Here is a 19,710-nt window from a genome sequence, read left to right as displayed (position 1 = left end):
CAGTATAACTGTCCTGAAGGTACCTTGTAACCTTTAGCTGCAGGTGTTCCTGTCAGAAGAAAGAAGCTCACATTTGTCAATGTGCTTGGATGCTGTGTGTGTGCCTGTGTGTGTGTATACACACAAGCATATTAAGCCAGTCTCTGTGGAGAAGTGATACAGGGCAGCATTGTGTGCACATGCCTGGCACTCAGATGCAGGTCAACAGTTTAAGCTCCAACTCATAGCATGTCCTTACACTAAAAGTACACACACACAACAAAGACATACTGCACAAGTACAGCCCGCCCTCACAGCTATCCCCATGGGTGGCTCAGCTCCTGCTGGCAAGGATTGGAGTGTAGTTTGTGCATTTGTGTGTGTGTGAGTGTGTGTGTGGGGGGGATCCGTCTGCCCTCAAACCAAGGACACAGGTAGAAAAACAGCGACTGACCTACAAAGCGACAGTGACAGAGCTGTGGCTCAGCCAGGAGGAGAGGGATGTCCACAGTCTGACACTGTGCTGGGGAATCCCCTTCACAGCACTCTGAAATATAGGTGAAACTGAGGGATTTGGAGCAGCAGCCACTGGAAGGCTTACACATCCAAAACAAGAAAAAGAAAGCCACTTTGTCTCTTTTCCCCAAAGTAATTCACATATGTCCTCCAGTCAAAACATCTTAATGAGCCTCCGTGGCACCTCTGTCAAGACTGGATAAGGAAAGTCTGGAATACTCATTTTCACCGTTCCTCACTCAGGTAGGTATGGTTGGAAGCAAAACACACAGAAGGCTTATAGTAAATGTTGAGGAGTAAACAAAAAGTGGCTCAGAGGAGGAAAAGGTATTTTCTCATTTTCTCTGGGCTGCTGTTGGGTGGTCTGCATCAGCACGCAGCCCTGCACAGCCTCCTCTGTGTGTGCCTGTATGGGGAGCGGAGATGAGGTGTCTGTTTGAAGCGAGCGTGTGCTGTATGAGAGGGAATATTTGTTTGCGTGAGTGTTTATTTATCTTTTTGACTGCGTCCCGTTTGCCTCAGTGTGCCCGTGTGAGGACGTTTCCAACAAGCTGGCTGGAGATCGTCTTCATGTTGATGTGTGCTGTTTACTGAGAACACATAAATGAACTGTGTGCGTGTTACCTTCAGCCTGGGTGGCCACTTTGAGCGCTGCAGAGCTCTCGCCCTGCCCGTTGCTGTTGTGTGCCACGACCCTAAAGCGATATTTGGTGTCTGGCATGAGGTTCTGGATGGTGACTTGCATCTCCCCTGGACGGCTGGTATTTACTACCCGCTCCCTGATGTGGACACAGACAAACAAGCAAAACATATTCAATTATTTAAATGCCATTTATGCGCTACAAATGTTTGTTGAATTTAGACTGGTTGGAATTACTTCTTAAATAATGTTTAGTGTTATAATTGCTGGGTTAAGGTTTTTGGCACAACGGCCATGTTAAAAAATTAATTAAGAGGATTATGTATTAGGAGCTGATATAATATGTGAGTTTATTGAATAGAAGTATTAAACAGAATAAAAATAAATACAAACATCCACACACGTGTCAACGAGTGAGGCACCTGAACAGCAGGGTTATGCAGGCAATTATATGGTTTCAGGCAAATCAGTGTCCCAGGCTGATAAAGAGCAAATATGACACTACAATCATCAATTATTTATATAAACGTTTTCTGATTAAGATCTATGTTTGTGATCTATGTGAACTTTTGAACTGGCTTTTATTGTTTTTATTCTCTTGATGAACGTGGGTTGTATCATGTAGGTACAGTTTGGAGCAGAGCCTTTTTCAACTCACCGGTTCTTCCCCTCCTCTCATTTTCAGAATTTGTACATCTTAAATTTCTCTCTTCATATCTTTGTCCCAGTTGGGATGCAATTGGATGAGAACGAGGAAGGAAATAGAGAGCAGCTGAGGCCACAGGCAAAATGAGCCATTGTTGCTTTGGAGCCATTAATTGTCTCCATCAAATCAGCATTATTAGTGTGGGTGACGAAGCATTTATTTACTTTCCACATAAAAAGTCTTCCACAAAGGATGCGCCTCCTTTCTTCCGTCTTATCTCTCCTAAAGATGATTCATAGTAGTTGAAAAATGCTTCAAGATTATTTTTAGATCGATTTCCGGGTCAAAGTGCAGGACGGCGCAAATCAGAGAAATAAGAAAAGCCTCAAAAAGCCTAAGTGGGTGTTTGTTTTTTTATATTAATCATTTTCAAATTGCCGGATGTTTTTTTTGATAAAATAATGAACACCACAAGCTAAGATGCACTGACTGTTATCTATATGCGTGTTGCTGGACTGTTGGACTAGCATACGAGTTAAAGATGTAGAGATAAAGATGCACTTTATTTCCATAACTTATTGATTTTTTTCCCCAAGTTTCTGTAAATTAAAAAAAGGTGTATTAAAAAACAGCACATTGAAACATTTAAATAGCTTGTTTTGTTGATCCCACAGGAGATAGATGGAAAGAAAACCAATACACTCTAACTGAAAACAGACAAGACACTGAACTTTACATTGGAGCAGCTGCAGTCTCACTTGTTTGGCTTTATTTTTGAGATGAATGTCTGTTTTGTCTGCACAGTGTTAGTCCAATCGCTGCTTTTACATATACAGTACAATAACATTTGCATTTTCATCCCTTGCTGTAGAATAGAGTTAGAAACTACTGGGTCAGGCCTTCTCGGAAAATTCCTTGAAGCTATTTTGCAAGGAAAAAATAAAACGGAGAACTTGTGGAAAATCCTTTCTGCTTCTTAAATCATCTTCTCAGTCAAATGCAGTAAGTCCTCAACTCACGTCAGTGGGGAGAATTTATCACCAAAGCCACTTGACAAAAATAAAATTACAGCATTAGAGCTGAGTTTTTGTTTGTGCTCGAAAGAAATCCTTTGAGAAAGTTTTGTTTTCTCATAAATGCCAAGTGCTATAAGTGCTTTAACTGCTTTAATTAAATATTCTCAGAGTGCTTGGAGAGTCTTTGAAGACTAATATGCATCTTAGGACCCTGCTCATGCTGGCAGTAATACATACATTAGTACCCAAAAGCATACTGTGTGCCTAACCTGCTGTTGCCTTCCTGGCTGTAAAAAACAGAGTAGGTTAACTCGTCTCCATGCGGCTCAGCCGGTTGGCGCCAGGTCAGCTTGATGAAGCGGGTGGAGACCAGCGATGCCACGACATCTCTGGGGGCAGAGGGAGCGGGCCCTGCCGGACTGCCTACACCTCCGGAGCCTGGTGTTACATGGTCAGTAGTGTTAGGAGTCAGTGAAGGGGGAGGGAAGGAGGGTAGGGCTACGTCTTTGGGTTGGGAAGAGGACAGGGAGATAAGGGGGAGGAAGGGGCAGCAGCAGCAGTGGTGGGAGGGAGGGTCGAGAAAAGAGTTGCATCCAAATGGACAGGTTGAGGAGAGGAGGTGAAATGGAAATGACAGTGAAACGAAAGAAAGGAAGGAAACAAAAAAAGAAGAAAAAACAAAATAACAACATAACAAAAAGGACTTGGTGTGACAAGGAACCACAGAAATAAAACACTTCTACTGCACTCACAAAAGCACAATACAAAGGGGACTAAACATGCAGATCTACACACAGCTCTCTAATGCCAAGGTAGTGGGAGCAAAACATCATCATACATTTAACTTGAAGATAAACGCCCTTCAAGCCAATCACATTTGTGAGTTAAAATGATTGGCTTGTATGTTTTGTGACATTTCCACTAACTTAAAAACTGGAGCAACATTCAGCGGCAAACAGAGGTAGACTTTGTTTTGACAGGGACAAAGTGACCTTGTAGCCTCTTGAATGCAAACAAGAAAACCGTCACATTTTATGCGAGACAGTCACACAAATCACGAATAACAAAACCCTCCCCGCAAGACATTGAATCTGAAGTCTATTTACTGTCAAGGCACCAGATGATGGTGTTTAAACACTTTTACCGTCGCATTCCACAGCCTAGCCACAGAACTGTTTTTTTTTTTTTTCCCCTTTTGCTCTCCTTGTTTTTGGAAGAACAACCTGTGGTCAGTCAGTGCGATCTACTTTCCACTTGCCTGGCAAGTGAGCGAAACAAAGCCATATGGAAAAAATGTCAGTCTGTATGACATTTCCATTTTGTTTGAAAGTTAGGGAAATTAACTGGAGGGAAAAGCCGAAATAAATTCAAGGAGCGCGGCTCGTCTACGGGTCAAACTGTGCATTTATCACCAGAGTACAAGTCATAAAATGCAAAGCAGCTGTTGGCATATTCGTCTGTCATCGCATACACTGCAAATACAGCTTTCAAGTTTTGTTTACCTGCCAAATTCTCAGATTTCACTTGCTTCTGTGATTGGACCAATATGAAAGAATCTATTTCGCACACAGTTGCTGTACATAGTTACTGAGAAGATCAATGCAGGAGCTTTAGTTTTAGTCAGGTTATGTGGTCTGTATGTGCAAGCCACCCTCTGCACATTTACAGTTGGACTGGCTTTGCGTGCAGACACCTTGCATGTGAAATAAAAACAAAGATAATGATGCAGAGGCAGCACTTTCAGGCTGTTGACATCTATATTAGACGAGGCAGGAATCACAACAGCTGTTTCCCAATTTGAAAAAAACAAACAAAAAGCAAGCAGAAAGTAAATAATACAAAATATCTGGCTCTATATTATAACTATAACTATACATATGTTTCATTCATTTGTCTGAAACATTGGTTGTCTTATCTCTGCGATATGGATAATGTCCAAATATGGGAGAAATAAAACAAGCAGCCTATTACTCTTCATCAATTATGCCTGAGGATAACGACGACCTCAAACAACCTTCGAGCTGAAAGTCAGCACTCAAGCCTCAGAGCCACCGTTTCATTTCAAATCCAGCTTGCTGGAAAAGAGCCAACAACAATGCAAAATGCATTATCATCCTAATACCTTCTGACTGCAGCTTAAATTACCAGATGATTACCAGATGCTGAATAATTATCCTCATTTAGAAAGCAATACATACGCACTCGAACCAAGTTCCCAGAATAAACAAAAGCTTGAAGCCTGTTTGTAGACATGGAAGTGCTTCCTGCATTAACAAAATGGGAGAATTCGATCCAGACACATATTTCATACACAGCTCTACTTAAGGGAGAATTCACTGAAAGGTTAGCTTTACCACTTCTGCCGTGTTTTCAAGATAAAATCCTCCCTAAAACTGGACAGCTTCTGAGAGGGACCAGAGACTGTGAATAATGAATCATTATCAGCTAATTTATTTAAATATATTCATTATTCAATATTACATTTAGCATGAAAACAAGATAAAATAAAGACAAAATCCAGAGTAGATGTTGACTACCAATAAAATTCAGGTTGCATAAATGTGCTTGAGGCAAGGTTTCTATTAACTCTACGGGTCTGTAAAAATTGTTTTGCAAAAGGAAAATAATTCAATTCATAATTAAGACATCCTCCGTGCATGCCAACTGTGCCATAGCTTCAGTTACAAAGTAATGAAAACCACTGGAAGGTTGAAATGCATAAGATATCTCCCCTTTTTCTCAATAACCAGAAGGACCCTCCTTGACGACGGCGAGCTGTGGTCCAGCTCATAAGTACAACCGGAAACTTGGCTGACACTAAGTTGGGAATGAATGACACTTTTTAGAAATGTGTGTCCAAAAGTTTAAATTAGAAAAGAGTTTAAAACTACTAAACTATAAAGTTGGGCAGCATCCCACTTGTGCCAAATTAGTTTCTTTGTGATGATCGTCATCTATACTTTCAGTTTACATTCCATGCTCTCAGATTTGCAATCTGTGGCCAACGCCACACACACCCACAGCACATGGTTTCCTCTTTATGTGAACTGAAGGAATTGAGCATTTTGACGGTGACAGCATCTTCCAAGTCATCCAGATTTAAGGTAGATTTAAAGTTGTATTCTAAGCTTTCGTATGAGGTCGAAATGACAAATTTCATTCAATATAATTTCAGCAATATGAAGCAGCTCACTTCAGTGAAAATAATCCTGAAATCAGTGTCAAGTCAGACAAAGGCACTGCAGTGAGATGTTCACTGTGGGACAGAAAAAGCAGGGCAAATAGCATCATTACAAGTGGTTCTCATCATCATACACCTTGTCAGTTGTAGGTAATTGACACGCTGGGCAGTTTTCAATGTCCCTCTGACAATCTGTCTTGTACATGCACGCCTAGGATTGTTACAGTAAGGAGGTGTCAGCCTCCCACTGCCGTTGCAGAGCTCTATTCATAGCTGATTAATAGTGTCATTAGTCTCTGTGCCAGAGGTAATGAATTACTGGCATTAAGACTTAACGAGGGAGGTTACTCTAGATCTGCATACTAAATCTGGGTACACAAAACAGCTGGGACAAAGGCACGCATAGCAGAGCATACATCTTAATACATGACGGAAGAAAAGGACTGTCGGTGTTAAAATTCTGATCAGACCTTCGTTGCTTTTATCTGTTGCTAACGCTGTTGCTAATCTCTCTGAATGCAGTTGCAAAGTTACGCCAAGTGGTGTTTTCATCATGTGTTCTGAGACCACTGATAAGAGAGCCTACCTCTCTGGCTCAGGACAAACCTCTACCAAGAGTATAAATCTACAGAATGCAGATATCTGCCAGAAGCACCCACAGCACTGCAACTACAGATAACCTTTTCAGAGGGAATTCAGCAACCTGTGCCAGGCTAAATGCATTTTCTCAGGACTGGTTTCCACGTCTAATGCGGTTTGGTAATGATGGAAGCGTTAAGAGACAGATGTAGCACAATGCTAATGGTCCATTACTGTTTCAGTACTTTTATCTGCCAGAGAAAAGGGGCGTGAACAGACCAAGAAAGTGCAATATACTCAAAAAGCAAAGCACAGCCTACACAGAGTGCTCAGAAAGCCGGCACAAAAAGACGGTCAATTAAAGCTGTCAGGCAGTAGCTGCTTGTCACACACACCCCTTTCTCGCCTACATTTGCTGTCTGCATCCTCACTGCCACTTTCAAATAGGCATAAATACCAAAATAAATCACATGAAACTGTCAGCCTTCGTCATAATTCTATGCAAACATGCGAAAGCTGCATGACTGCAAAACTGAACGGCACTTCTCTAGGCTTGAAGGGGATTACAGTGAAATTTTAGATTCCTTTCGAACAAAGATAAGAGGAAAAAAAGATGTTCTTTCATTAAAATGTAAATTAACTGTAGAGCACTTGAATTATTCCTGTGAGTTCATAAGACGTCGTAGAAGGTACCTTTTTACAGCAACTGCTGTAAACTCTGACCAGGCATGTTTTGCTTTGTTTCTGTACACCCGCCCCTGTACAGCTTTTCTTTTCCCCTTGCCTTGTTGACAGCAATAGGAAATAAACATTTTTGTAACAATCTTCTTGGTTTACCAGCAATGAAACAATAAATAGAAGCCAATTATGAAAACGTGAGACCAGCACTAACAAAGAGTAAAATAATCAAACCCCAGCTCATTCCATTCGAGAGACAGTTGTTATCTTTGTCATGGGACCTTTGCAGCACTCTGTTTTGTATCCAGACACCTTATCGCTGCTAAGGGGGAAGCTGACAGAGATTAAGTATCAGATTGCTGAAGGGTGGAGTGTATCAGTAACTGCACACATTCCCTGTTGCTGTGGTAATCAGAAACAGTCAAGATTAAAGTGCAACTTGAATCTCACAAAAGCTTAAACTGACAAGGTGCTCTGACTCACTGACATAACATAGGAGGAAAAAGTCTTTGTGTGTCACAGTTATTCTCCAGACACAGAAACAGCCTCGTTTCTGCATTCCTCCCCATTACCTTTTCGTGCATGTTAGTGATAAAAAAAAAAAAAAAAAAAAAAGAAGTCTGTTACAGTACTTAAATGAGCTTTTATTAATTGAAATAGATTAATGGCATTGTAATAATCTTTTCTTCACCCTTAAGTGGCTGACATGTTTTACTGGAACAATCCTTCAGCTGATGAGGAACCCGATTGGACACATCAAAGTCAACCAAACAGAAAGAAACAACTTTGAGGTCAGGTCTACTGTGGCCATGTACTAAACAATGAAAAACTGGACTCTCAGCAGATAATCCTGCAAGCTTTGGCGAAACAAAGTTTGTAGCCCGACAAAAACTGAGCTCAGATCTTAAATGTTGTTCGAAAAGGTTTGAAGTAGGTAACAGATGTAATTATGCCTCCTGCAACACTGGAGACAAAGTGTGACATGAGGGGACCAATCTGAAAAGGTCCACGGGACTCCTGGATGCCGCGTGGAGATACTAAATGCTTTAGTAGGAGGGAAGATTTTGTATTTTCCAGGATGGTTTCTTTATCAGGTAACTAAAACCTTTTCTTGCTTACCAACTAGTCCCATTACTCCCCTTTTCCTCTGAAACGGCACAGTTTGTTCAATTTGACATTTATCTAGCTTTTTTTTAACCCAGAATCAACATTTTCAAACCTACATAAAGAAGTAGAGGGTATGTGCATGGTGTATGTTTTGGATGGGTTGATGATATTTCTGTTTCACTTTGAGCTATTTACTCTCTTGCAATTTGGTTTTCATTTCTAAAAAAAGTGTCACTCTTTCCCATGGGTCCACGAAATAACACTAAGCAGGGGAAGTTAGTGTGTGGGAATGTGCAAAATGTCATAAACTGAACACCCGACAGCAACTCAGTGCACAAATATGTGCCCTATTAACCAGCAAGCAAGCCCACATTTGGAAGTCAGAGGAATGGTGGTGGACCCAGCCTGAAGAGCTCATCTGGAAGAGTCAAGTTTAACTGCTGCTCCAGAGCATTGCTTTGCACTTTGTTTTTGCATTTTACTTTATTTCGCACCAAACCTTTGCTTGGGTTAAAGTCACAAAACTGCTTGTTGGGATTTGGTGTCAAATCCAGCCTGTGAAAACACTGCATATTTTTCATGAAGCGTTAAGATGATGACGTGGGGGAGCCCCCTCGGTTCTTTTGGCTGACAGTGTCGTGACAACACATTTTCCATGGTCTTTATAAAGCAAAATGTCAACATTTCCTCTGGTGACTGAGACTGCCTACAGAGACAGAAAAACCCAGAAGACCTACGTATCCCAACACAGGGACAAAATAAACACCCCTCTTTGGAAATGAGGACTGTAATTGAATGGGGTTGGGCTCATCAATAATTAATCATTCGATGTGTACATACATCATCCCTTCACCATCAAACACGTGTACCCCCTTTGATCCCGGAGCCACTGGTGAGTTAATTTGGGTGTGATTGCCTTGCTCCCTTGAAAACCTTGCTGCAACACACACTTATAGAAACACGCACAAACAAGAAACCAACATCTGCTTGCCCAGACTCTATATGCAAATGAAGATGCCCAGTGAAACACTCACTAACCCTCTCCCTTCCACATTTCAAATCTGCATCATATGCATCAAATGCTCCACATGCTGGCTGAGAAAAGGGAGCAAGGCCTCCTGGGCTCGCCTTTCAAGCACATCAAAACTGCCAGTGATGCTGCACATCTCCAGAGCATTTCAACACCAATGCACAGGACAGGAATCAAGCTTTCCGTTTGCAGCCTTTGTATCTTATTACCTTGGAGGTTCACAAACACAATTCAACCTTTACTGGGGGAACAGAGCAAACGTGGAATGAAGTAATTGATTTCCAAGAAAGCTTTGTGTGACAGTGTGCATGTGTGTATACATGCAGCATCAACGTTTCGTGGATAAAGTGAGTGGAGCTGAACAACTGAGAAAGGTCTAAAAAGGTCAAATAGGATGTTTGCAGAAGTGAAAACAGCTTCAACCCCCCCCCCCCCTTTGGAGACTCGATAACAAACAGTCTTGTTAATCAGACACCAATAAAGTGGCCTCCCTGGGTTAGACTTACCGAGAGGCGGCCATGTTGCTACGCTCACATGCAGCGAGGTGTTCATAACCAACTGTGATCCTAGTCACTATTCTTCTTTTAGTTCATGGAAACTGGGAGGCTCAAGTTTAGCAAGGGGGATGGGTGATAACAGGAAAAACAAAAGCTCCAGCTTTGGGCGCCGCACTCACAGGGGTCAGCTGCCTGCAGCTAAGGAAAGGGTGTGAAGGGAAAGTGATGTTTTTGTGCCATTTGCCTCTTCCAACAACTTCACCCAGAGGACAGTCCATGTCCAAAAACATCAGATTGGCATCCTGGATTAGTGTGTGTTGGAGGTGGTTTGGGTTATATTGCAAATATGGGCAGACGTCAGCGAGGTGTTTGAAGTAGACCGAAGAAAAAACAGACCTCTCACATATATGTACACTTTCCGGAGCAAAGCTGCATTTCATAGCAACGCTGACCTTCAAAATACAGATCATATACGCAGATGCCTCAGACTATTGTAATGCTTTATTTCCTCTTTCCAGAGCAAAACAGGCACCCATAACATTTTGCAGTTAACATTTAGGTGACAGACGTTTATAAATGAGGCAAAGCTTTCACCATGGTTGAGTGAATGCAACCCATAGAAAAGTCCATGCAGCCCATGCTGTGAGAGCCTCAACCTTGTAAACACGCACATGCCATTCCTGAGAGACCGAACAACAGCAAAAGCTCTTACATCACCGCCCGTAAAACAGCAATTTTGTCTGCTTGCAGATCTACACAATCGATTTAGGCAACAATAGTTCTGATCAGATTCCCACAGCATGCTGTTGAGCAATACATTCTCCTATCAATAGCCCAAACTTGGGGTGCACGTTGATAATTTTGTGTACATGTTTCAGTTAGGAAACTGTCTGCACTTGTTAAGGTTTTATCTCCAATTTTGAATTCTAATATATTTTGCTCTGAGGCAGAATTTAGTGGAATATGTTCACATTTACATATAATTAACATTCACCAACTTTCATGACAACTTTCATGAAAGCTACAATGTTCGACATAAAACAACATCATCATATTTGTTTAATCAACCCTATCCCACCAAGAGCAAATCATTCTCAAGACTGCGAGTTAAGATAAGGTACTCATTATGATAGTAACTGCAGTGTGTAATAGAAGCAGCAGTTACACGTGTTGCATGTCAATTCTAGCTAGTGCAGAAGAGCTACATTTTGGTGTTTACTGACATTTTCTAATGTGAACAGGACTCAAAATTACTTTTATAGAGGCAATTTTAGTTCTCTGGTTCCACTTTATTAGCTTATGTTCAGTGGCAGCTACAGACTAGTTTCCCCTTTCGGGCTTCTTATGTCTGTTTAAGCTGAATCACACCATTTGGATTCAAATTATCATAAACTGTTTTAGTGATATTTTTTAAAATGCATAAATGAAAACTTTTGGCATGACAACCTTGAAAGAATTAAGTTGAATCAATATTTCTCAAGTCTAACATACAGTAACCACGCCAATCTCCACTCTGATTGGCATTCAGTCAGGGATGCAGCATGGTGCTAGTGTAATATAGTTTCTGAGGGGAACTTGGAAAAAAAAAAAGTGCCAGAATATCCCTGTTTGACTGCAAATGTTGCAAGCACATTCTCTATAGAGCTCTGCAAGTGTTCACTGAACAAAACTTCCAGGTCTGCCTTACTGAATAATACAAATCTTTATATATATAAAAAAAAAAAAATAGACACCATGAGTTTTTATAGGTGTCAGCTGGAAGGTTATTGGCTCTTGTGTTGAAGGAGAGTTTGAAAAGTAATTCATAGGAAGAGAAAAAGGAAGAGGAAATGCCACTCGAAATAAGTGGCCAATTGACAGGCTTATGCTGGGATTTCTTCTTTCTTTATGTCCTTTTGTCGACCTCAGAGGAAAACTTCATGAATTAAAAGAAGGATGGGAGGAGTAACTCTTAAGGATGCAGCAAAGAGAATCGGACTTTAATAGTCTTTACTAGTCTGTGATATGGGTCGGCTGTGGTGAAACTACAACTGGATTAGAAAAAGTGCATCAGATACTTAGCCCTGTACAATCTTACAATGTTGCTTCATACAGGTTGAATAACTCAGTGAAAGCATCTATTCATATGATTCAAAACAAAAAAGGCCCAGAACTCTTATTGTGTCAGCCACTAAAATACTTTCAGGTATTTGGTGTACATGCATCCATATTCCACCAGGACAGTACATTTTTAACCAGAAAATGACCACACAAAGTCCTGCTGTTCGAGTAGCACTTACGATGCCAAACACGGTGCGCAGCTCTGCACCGTGCTGACACATTCGCAGGCTCACAACGTTGCAGGTTGGCTCCTGCTGGCCCGACTGTGACCCTGCTCGCAGATAATAGAGCCCACTGGATTCCCCAAAGAAGGCCTGAGCTTTTATTCAGCGCTGAGTCTATCAGGAAGGAGGGATCTTTTAGCAGCCTATTCTCACGTCTTGATTTGAACAGGGAATAAGGGTGGTGCTTTGATGTAGTGGAAGGAACCATCTTCTGCAGCTTGTCTGCTACAAATGTGTTTGGGAGATTCTTTTTAAATGATCTGTCAAATGAAACTCTTTCTTTGATGCTTAATCATGATTTCGTTCAATGATTTCTTTCCTCAACACTAGCTAGCAGCACACTACACCGACAGCAGTTCAGGGAAAGGGAGAACATCCCTCTTTAACTTTTACGTCTTCATTTGTACTTCTATCAAAATTTATGTTCTGCGTTAGAAGAACAAAAAGCCACAGTACAGCATTGCCTTCAAGATATATTTCTACAAAAAACCTCTAGCTAGCATGCCTGCACATATCCACTCCAATGGGCTATGTCTCTCATGCGTATAAAGAGCCCATCAGGAAAGGATTACTCCTTTGTGTTAAAGCAATACAGTTTCAATATTTGAGCGTCTGTTTGTGTTACAAATTTGCTGTGCATACCAGTTGGGAAAATGAAGAAATAATCTCTCTTAAAGTTTGGATGAGCATAAGGTGGAAGAGTTTGTAGACTTATTTCTTTTTGATGTTCAGCGTGTCGAAAGACTTGCCTCTGTCTACAAACTCTTTGCAGGTTGTGTTTATTTTAAAGTCCATGCATTTTCTTTTTGGGGTTTTCTTTCAGGTTTATATCTTGTTTAAGATTTATTTCTATTTTTATCTTACTAAATGTAGGTGTTGGAGCCTTTAACTAGTTCTTGAAAACCACAGTTTGAAATTCAGTTATCAAAGTTACATTTTTTTTGCCTCCAGGTAAGTTCAAAGTTATTAGCTTTGAACTGAGCCTGGAAAGTTAACACCAGAATTCGCTGGTTTTACAACTTTTGGATGTTAGCAGCAGTTCCAAATAATCTACAAATGCATCATTTACAGAAAGATTCAGTTCGTAAGCCTCGGGTAAAAGACTTTCATTTTAATTTACTAATCAAGTAACATTTTGTGTGCCACCGTCATCCTGTGCCTGCTCCTTTATCTAGCTTTGGGGACAGCACACATGTCAGTGTACTCATAGGCACACAGCGTGATGGACGGAGGGGAACACCAGGGGTCACAGTGAGCACTCAGGCAGAGCTGAGGCATCTCCATCTCTCAGTGCAGGTTACGCTACATCTGACCAGAGTGGAGAACAAGACGCTTCTGTTTGCTGCCACGGGTCAAAATAGGTGGATCCGAGACTAATGGTGGCACAGTCCGATGACGAAGGGGATGAGGGAAACAGAGAAGTGATGTAGGTAGAAAGAGAGAAGAAAGAAATGGAAGGTGAAGGAGACAAAAGACGGGATGGGATTAAACAGGACTGCTTGCCTGTTTAAGCTTTCAATTTAAGAAAAGCTTCAATAAACACATTTGCATCAGAAATGTGTCTCATCTTTCTTTAAACATGAAAACCAGCCGAATCAGAGCTAGTAATATGAGCCTGCAGGACAGGGAATGCAAAATTCACGTGGCACAGCATCAAGCAGCGTCTGATGTTATTAAATGATTTTTTTCGGGATAATTTCCTCCTTTAATCACCTCTATGAAATTCACTTGCAACAGTTTTTGGTTAAAACATTGTGAAAGCTCAGAGAACATCTCGACAAGCTTTTGGGCTCTGGCTCTTGGTTTGACAACACAGAGACAAAATGTTAAAACATTATTAGGTTTGGCTATTAAAAACAGAAGACTGGGCAAACAATATTTTCTAGTCACACCTGGTTTACATGTAAGCTATGCAAAAGGAGAAGAAAACAGGAAGGACAGAGGGACAGCCAAACTAACAAAGAGGGGTACCTCTGTACTGAAGCCAGCACCACATGTGGAAGAAGCAAAACTAAGTATTCACATGCAAATGAAAGTGCAACCTTGAATTTATGCAAACATAAAAACAGTTGCGTGCATTTACTTTTCTCTTTAAATGCAAATCGATCCGCATTTTAGAAAGTATGTTGAGCCTCTTTAGGTGCTTGAATGTGGCATTTTTCACAAGTGGGCATCTATTAAGAAATCTCAAGCAAACATGTGGACTTGTATTTTGATTATGTAAGTGAAAACACAAAATACTAAAATAAACTGCTTTTTTTTGTGTAAATGCCATATGAACTGCTATCCGGTTCAATAAACAAAATATATGCCTTCCTTTGTATCCTAAGTTAGCATTTTAGCGCACAACCTTATTAAACTTCACAGCCCAAGTCTTTGTATAGTCTATGGAAAGTCCACAAACATATAAACAACTGCTTTGTCTAGGCATATACAACTTCAATGGCGAAAAATGTGACCCATTTCCCTTCCAAGCTGTAATTGCAACCTACTAAGGTTATCATGTTCATATAATCATGTGCCTGGAAAAGGCCTCATTGTTGCTGTACGTTGTCCGTAGAGGGCATGTGATGATAATCCTTGAAATAGCATTCTCTGCAGCTGACTAACTTCCCTCGGCATCGTTATGACAATAAGGTCTCCATGTGGACAGCAAATATAAAACCTGACAGCAGGGAATCATCATTACGCCCATTAGTGGATGTATTTTTAGCTGAGTGAGGAAAGGATGGGCCAGTCTGCCAGGAATTAGATAAAACATCAGCACGTGTTGAATCACACACTTGGTGAGAACATTTCATGCTTGGACCAGGAACGTTATCTATCCATCGTGAGTGTCAGCTGGATCTAATGCAGTAAGGTAAGGTAAATAAAAAAAGAGCGACATAAAAACAAAACCCAAAAAAATGTAAATTAAGCATTTATGACCATCTACTTTACTTTTGCCAGGATGAGACCTTTTCCTGCATTTATCTATGGTAACAGCTTCACAAAAATCTATCAATTCAAGAAGACGACAAGCCAAAATGTTCCACCTCTACAAGAAGAGACATTAGGAGGCAGTTACTTGGATTGCATGACAATGGACAATTAGGTTCCATTTTTGGCATTTAAGCGTCTATTTACCCACATCTGTTTGCAACTACTTGACCCATGTTGCACATTTCAGTGGAATGTTCAGGAAAATTGGACCAGCTTGCAATCTGAAGTCCTTTTTTTGACCTCCGATTCAAACTTCGGAGTCTTAAAAGGTTTCCACACACACACACACACACAAAAAAAAGTTTGATTAAATTTATGCACACTAAACTCGTCGTCATCTACAGGGTTCAAAGCCAATTATACTGATACAGTGCTTAGAGCACTATAAATAACCACCGGAATGTTACACATATGTTAACAGCTGGCAGCTGACCCTTTTTCCATTCCAAACACCTACAAGTGGGATTCATCATTGGAGCAACATTAAACTGCAGCTGGCAGCGTCAAGATGCAAAGATTATGGCCACTAATGAATATTAGCCAACTTGCAGCCACTGGGTATTTAGACGCAGCTCACCCCCATTGATTTCCCTGCAGGGTGAAGACAACTTTATCCCTGCGGCAAGTCCCTGGCTTATCTCTGTCGACTGCAAGGCAGCCCAACAGACACGCTTGTTTTCCTGGCTCTGTTTCAGGAGGATTCAAGCCTGGCAGGTGTGAGCAGGACACCTGACTGCAGCGAAGCACACAAGACCAGCAAACAGCAGGAGGAGCGTTTGTGAAGTGGACAAAGACATCCAGCTGTGAGGGGGTAGCCTTAAAAAGGGGATATATTGAGTAGGGTACAATTAACAGCAAGCCCAGTGTGGTGGATTATTAACGAGAGCAGGTGGCTGTGAAAAGCAAGAAGATGGAAAGTGAGAGGTAGTCCAGAGAAAGGTGACAGATGGCTTCCGAATTGAGTGCGTCTGTACTTGGCGGCTCAGCAGGGAAAAGAAAAGAACCCAACAGAGACTTTGATGGGAGAGATACGACTCCATTTGTACTTATGTTCATTTCAGCCTTAAGTTGCAGAGCTGTGACCACATCACACAAAGAGTAAAAGCAAAAGATCTGATTTCCAACACGGTCTGCACCTTTAAGAGACGGAATTACTTTGACACGGTGTGGAATCTGCTATGACTGTGTCTATACAACCCACAGAAAGAATTAGCAACTTCACAGCAACTTTATGCTTTTTCTTGATCCATCATTTGAATCTGAGATGATGGTAAACACTAGGAAACTTTGTGGGGGAGAAGTGTGTTTGGGCTGGTGTTACTGTGACCGAGACTGATGTACACAAGCAGAAAAACAAGAAAGGGAAAAAAATGCCCTGTGATTTTTTTTATGGACTAAACAGAGATTAGTTTCTCCAAAGCCTCGCTTAGGGCAGACTCTATGTACAAAGCCAGCAGCCTCAATAATTCTTCCATTGATATTGAACTCAAACAACTCAAAGAATAAAAAAAAAGTAAAAAAGACTCAGGGCAATGTAAAGTAGCCAGACTCTTATTAATGGTGTCAAAAACAAATATGCAATGAGCTGCGGGTCATCATTACTTCTGACTTAATGTCCTCTGATCAGTTGGGATGACACAGCCGGGGGTGCCACCGGTCAGACGCTGCTACCCTCATTCATTAGCCACCTGCTTCAAGTAAGGGGGAGTTCACGCTTGATTCAATTTTGGTAGCGTCTTCCATAGAATACAACATTCTGGGTCGACGGCAATTTAGTGACAGAGAATATGCACAAAAACTCCTCTGATTTTTGCTGTATGATGTTTGCTTTACCTTCATTACCTTTATTTTATCTTCTTATTCCCTTACTTTCACTCTAGTTTTATTAAGATCATGCTTCTCTAAGAAAAGGGTCCCATTTATCATCTTGAATTTCTTATGATTATCGACTCTGCGTGTGATTTTAAATTGAAAACGTATTGTAATACGAGTATATATGTAATACAAACTCAACTAGGACATTGAACATTTTTTATTCATTGATTCTATTTTCTATCATTTTGTTTTGGCCAATCTAAACCACTGTCCTGCTTTTGTTGAACTCTACAAATCTAGCAATTTAAATATAACAAAGCAAAGCTGCTGCTATCCAAGTCCTCTCACTTAAATGACTTTAACAAGCAACATAGCATTTCAACACGGACTGTGTGCAAACCGAGCACCATTTCTTTTGAGTCACCTCTGATTTAACACAATTCCAGTGGTTTCATTTGACTGTTCACTCCCATTTCCACAGATGTGCTGAGCCTCAAGAGTCTTGCTCTGAGTCTTTACAAATAGGGCCAACTGCATAGAGAGCAGGAAATCCTCCCTTTTCTGTTTCACAAGCTTTTGCAAAAAGTGAATTTCTTTTTCTCTACAAAGCCTGAGCACTTTGAGGGAATTTTTTTTTCATCGAAGGTGACATTTTTACAAAGATTAAACATGATTATTTTGTTAGCAGTCCACAGCCGCAGGCGCCATGATGGTGACTCAGCTTAAAAGCTAAGAAATAATCACTACAATCATTGCTGATGTTAAAATAGTTTTGATAGTTTTCTAAACAGTGGTGTCTGCCTGAAAAAAAAAAAAGAGCAGACACGGTCTGTGACACTGATCATTTCTCCATTAAAGCATCTTATCAGTTTTGTCATCTTCTTAAGTAGGAATTGATTTCTTTTCTTGTTAACAAATCTGATTTGCACACTATTGGCCTTGGTGAGTGGCGTACCGTGATCCAAGATGATGAGCTGGGCGCTCGACTGGATGTTGCCTGCATCATTTTCTGCAAGACACTGATAGAAACCCTCATCTGATTTGACCAGACCCAGAACCTGCAGGTTGTGCTCCTTCTGCAGAACAACACAGAAAGAACACGTTTTATGCAGTTATCATTACAAACAGTACCTTGAAGTGCCTTGAGATGACATTTGTTGTGATTTGGCGCTATATCAACAAAACTGAACCAAACTGAACAGAAGAAGGTTGTGAGGTTGTAGTTCAGCTGCAAATTAACTCACGATTATTTTGAAGTAGTCGCTGGGGATGACAGCATCTCCATTCTTGACCCATTTGACAGTTGGAGCTGGTGATCCTGAAACATCACACTCGAAAACGATGTCCATGGACTCATGGGCATAAATGTTCACTGGCCGCTTGGCAAACTGTGGAGGAACTGCGGAGGGGGGGAAAAAAAGGAGACAAAAAAAATGGTAAGAGTCATCTTTTCTTTGCAGATTTCAAACGAACCAGAGACATCACACCCAACCATTATGGTCTCTGCCACGAAATGCACCGGAGAAAATGATGCTGTGACCCTCGTTCAACTGTGCACGGAACAGCAAGCAGGATCATTTAGCAACAAATTAGCTAATTATTTCCTGCACCCTGGACACAACTGTCTCATTTCATGAGCACATGGCCACACTTACAGCATTTGATTTAAAGGTTCAACGGCCTCTGGCTGTGTTTATTCAAGAGTGGGTGAAAAATACCTGCTATTTTGCTACCACAACAGTATGGCAGCACGCTACTGTAGCTGAGACGCGCACTTGCAGATCTCGTTTCTGGTCCTAGTAATGAGGGGCAGAGAGGAGTTATTTGATCTGCTGGGGCGATACAGCACCTCATCAATCTGTCCTGGAACAAGGTCAGAGGGAGCGCAGGGCTCAGGCCTTGTCCTCTCTCTATAATTGGACTGTACTTGTTGTGAGAAAAGACTGTAAAACAGGCTGTGCATATGTGTGTGTGTATTTCTGTGTGTTTGTGGCATTCTCCAATAAGCAGTGACCTCTCTGACCACAATTTAAATTTTGTGCGTGTGTCACTGAGTGTCATCCTTTGCTGTCAGCCTCCTCTGCTCTCTGACAGAAAGTTATTAAGCATCTATTTTGTGGCAATTCACATGAGTTGATGGGTATTAGGAGCATTAGGTCCATTTTTGGCTTTCTTCAGTAGAACAGCAGATTGTGAGGTTAAATGTTCCACATTTCATTGATGTAGCAATGACTAATTTACTGTAAAACACACTTAACATATAAACCTCCATACTGCTATTTAATGATTGCAAGACTGAGACTTCAGAGCCGCAAAAGAAACAAGCCCCTGAATACACACTTGAAGTAGCAGTGCAGAGACAGGGATGCTGGGTTCTAAGACAAGTTTGCACTGTCCATCTGTTTGGTGTTTTGACACTCTACTCACAGCTCATGAAGCAAAGCTGGAAAGAGTTGCAGCTTGATACAAGTTGCACACAACCCACTGGCACAACTCTTTCTCCTCACATTCCTAATTCACCGGTTATGTGTCAGAAAACAATCTGCGCTTTAAGGCAGTTTCAATTCGAGACGGTTTCAAGCAAAATTTGATCAAACCTGATTATGACCATCGCATGTCTTGTTAAATAGGTCTGAACAGGAGTTGTCATTATGTAAACTATCAAAACAAAAATCTATCCACAAACTTCCTTTTGTCAAAATTTAAAACTAAATCAGCCA

The 19,710-nt window shown here is 41.1% G+C and overlaps 1 protein-coding gene across 13 annotated transcripts in view; it reads right to left on the bottom strand.

The window, feature by feature from the left end:
• Positions 1 to 19,710, bottom strand: part of neo1a (neogenin 1a) — a 169,201-nt gene that overhangs the window by 35,890 nt on the left and 113,601 nt on the right. For 12 of the 13 annotated variants that reach the window (XM_075465941.1, XM_075465986.1, XM_075466020.1 and 9 more), the window contains exons 6-9: positions 18,235 to 18,389; positions 17,946 to 18,066; positions 3,067 to 3,301; positions 1,120 to 1,274 (exon numbers count right to left, since the gene is read on the bottom strand). In XM_075465941.1, coding sequence (XP_075322056.1) covers positions 1,120 to 1,274; positions 3,067 to 3,301; positions 17,946 to 18,066; positions 18,235 to 18,389 — 666 coding nt within the window. The remainder of the gene's footprint in view (positions 1 to 1,119; positions 1,275 to 3,066; positions 3,302 to 17,945; positions 18,067 to 18,234; positions 18,390 to 19,710) is intronic. The other variant, XM_075465994.1, reaches the window with a different exon arrangement.

This window comes from Odontesthes bonariensis, chromosome 1 (genome assembly GCF_027942865.1).
Source record: "Odontesthes bonariensis isolate fOdoBon6 chromosome 1, fOdoBon6.hap1, whole genome shotgun sequence".
Lineage (NCBI taxonomy): Eukaryota > Metazoa > Chordata > Actinopteri > Atheriniformes > Atherinopsidae > Odontesthes > Odontesthes bonariensis.
Note: the sequence above shows the minus strand (reverse complement) of the source record. Positions and strands in the feature narration are given on the sequence as shown.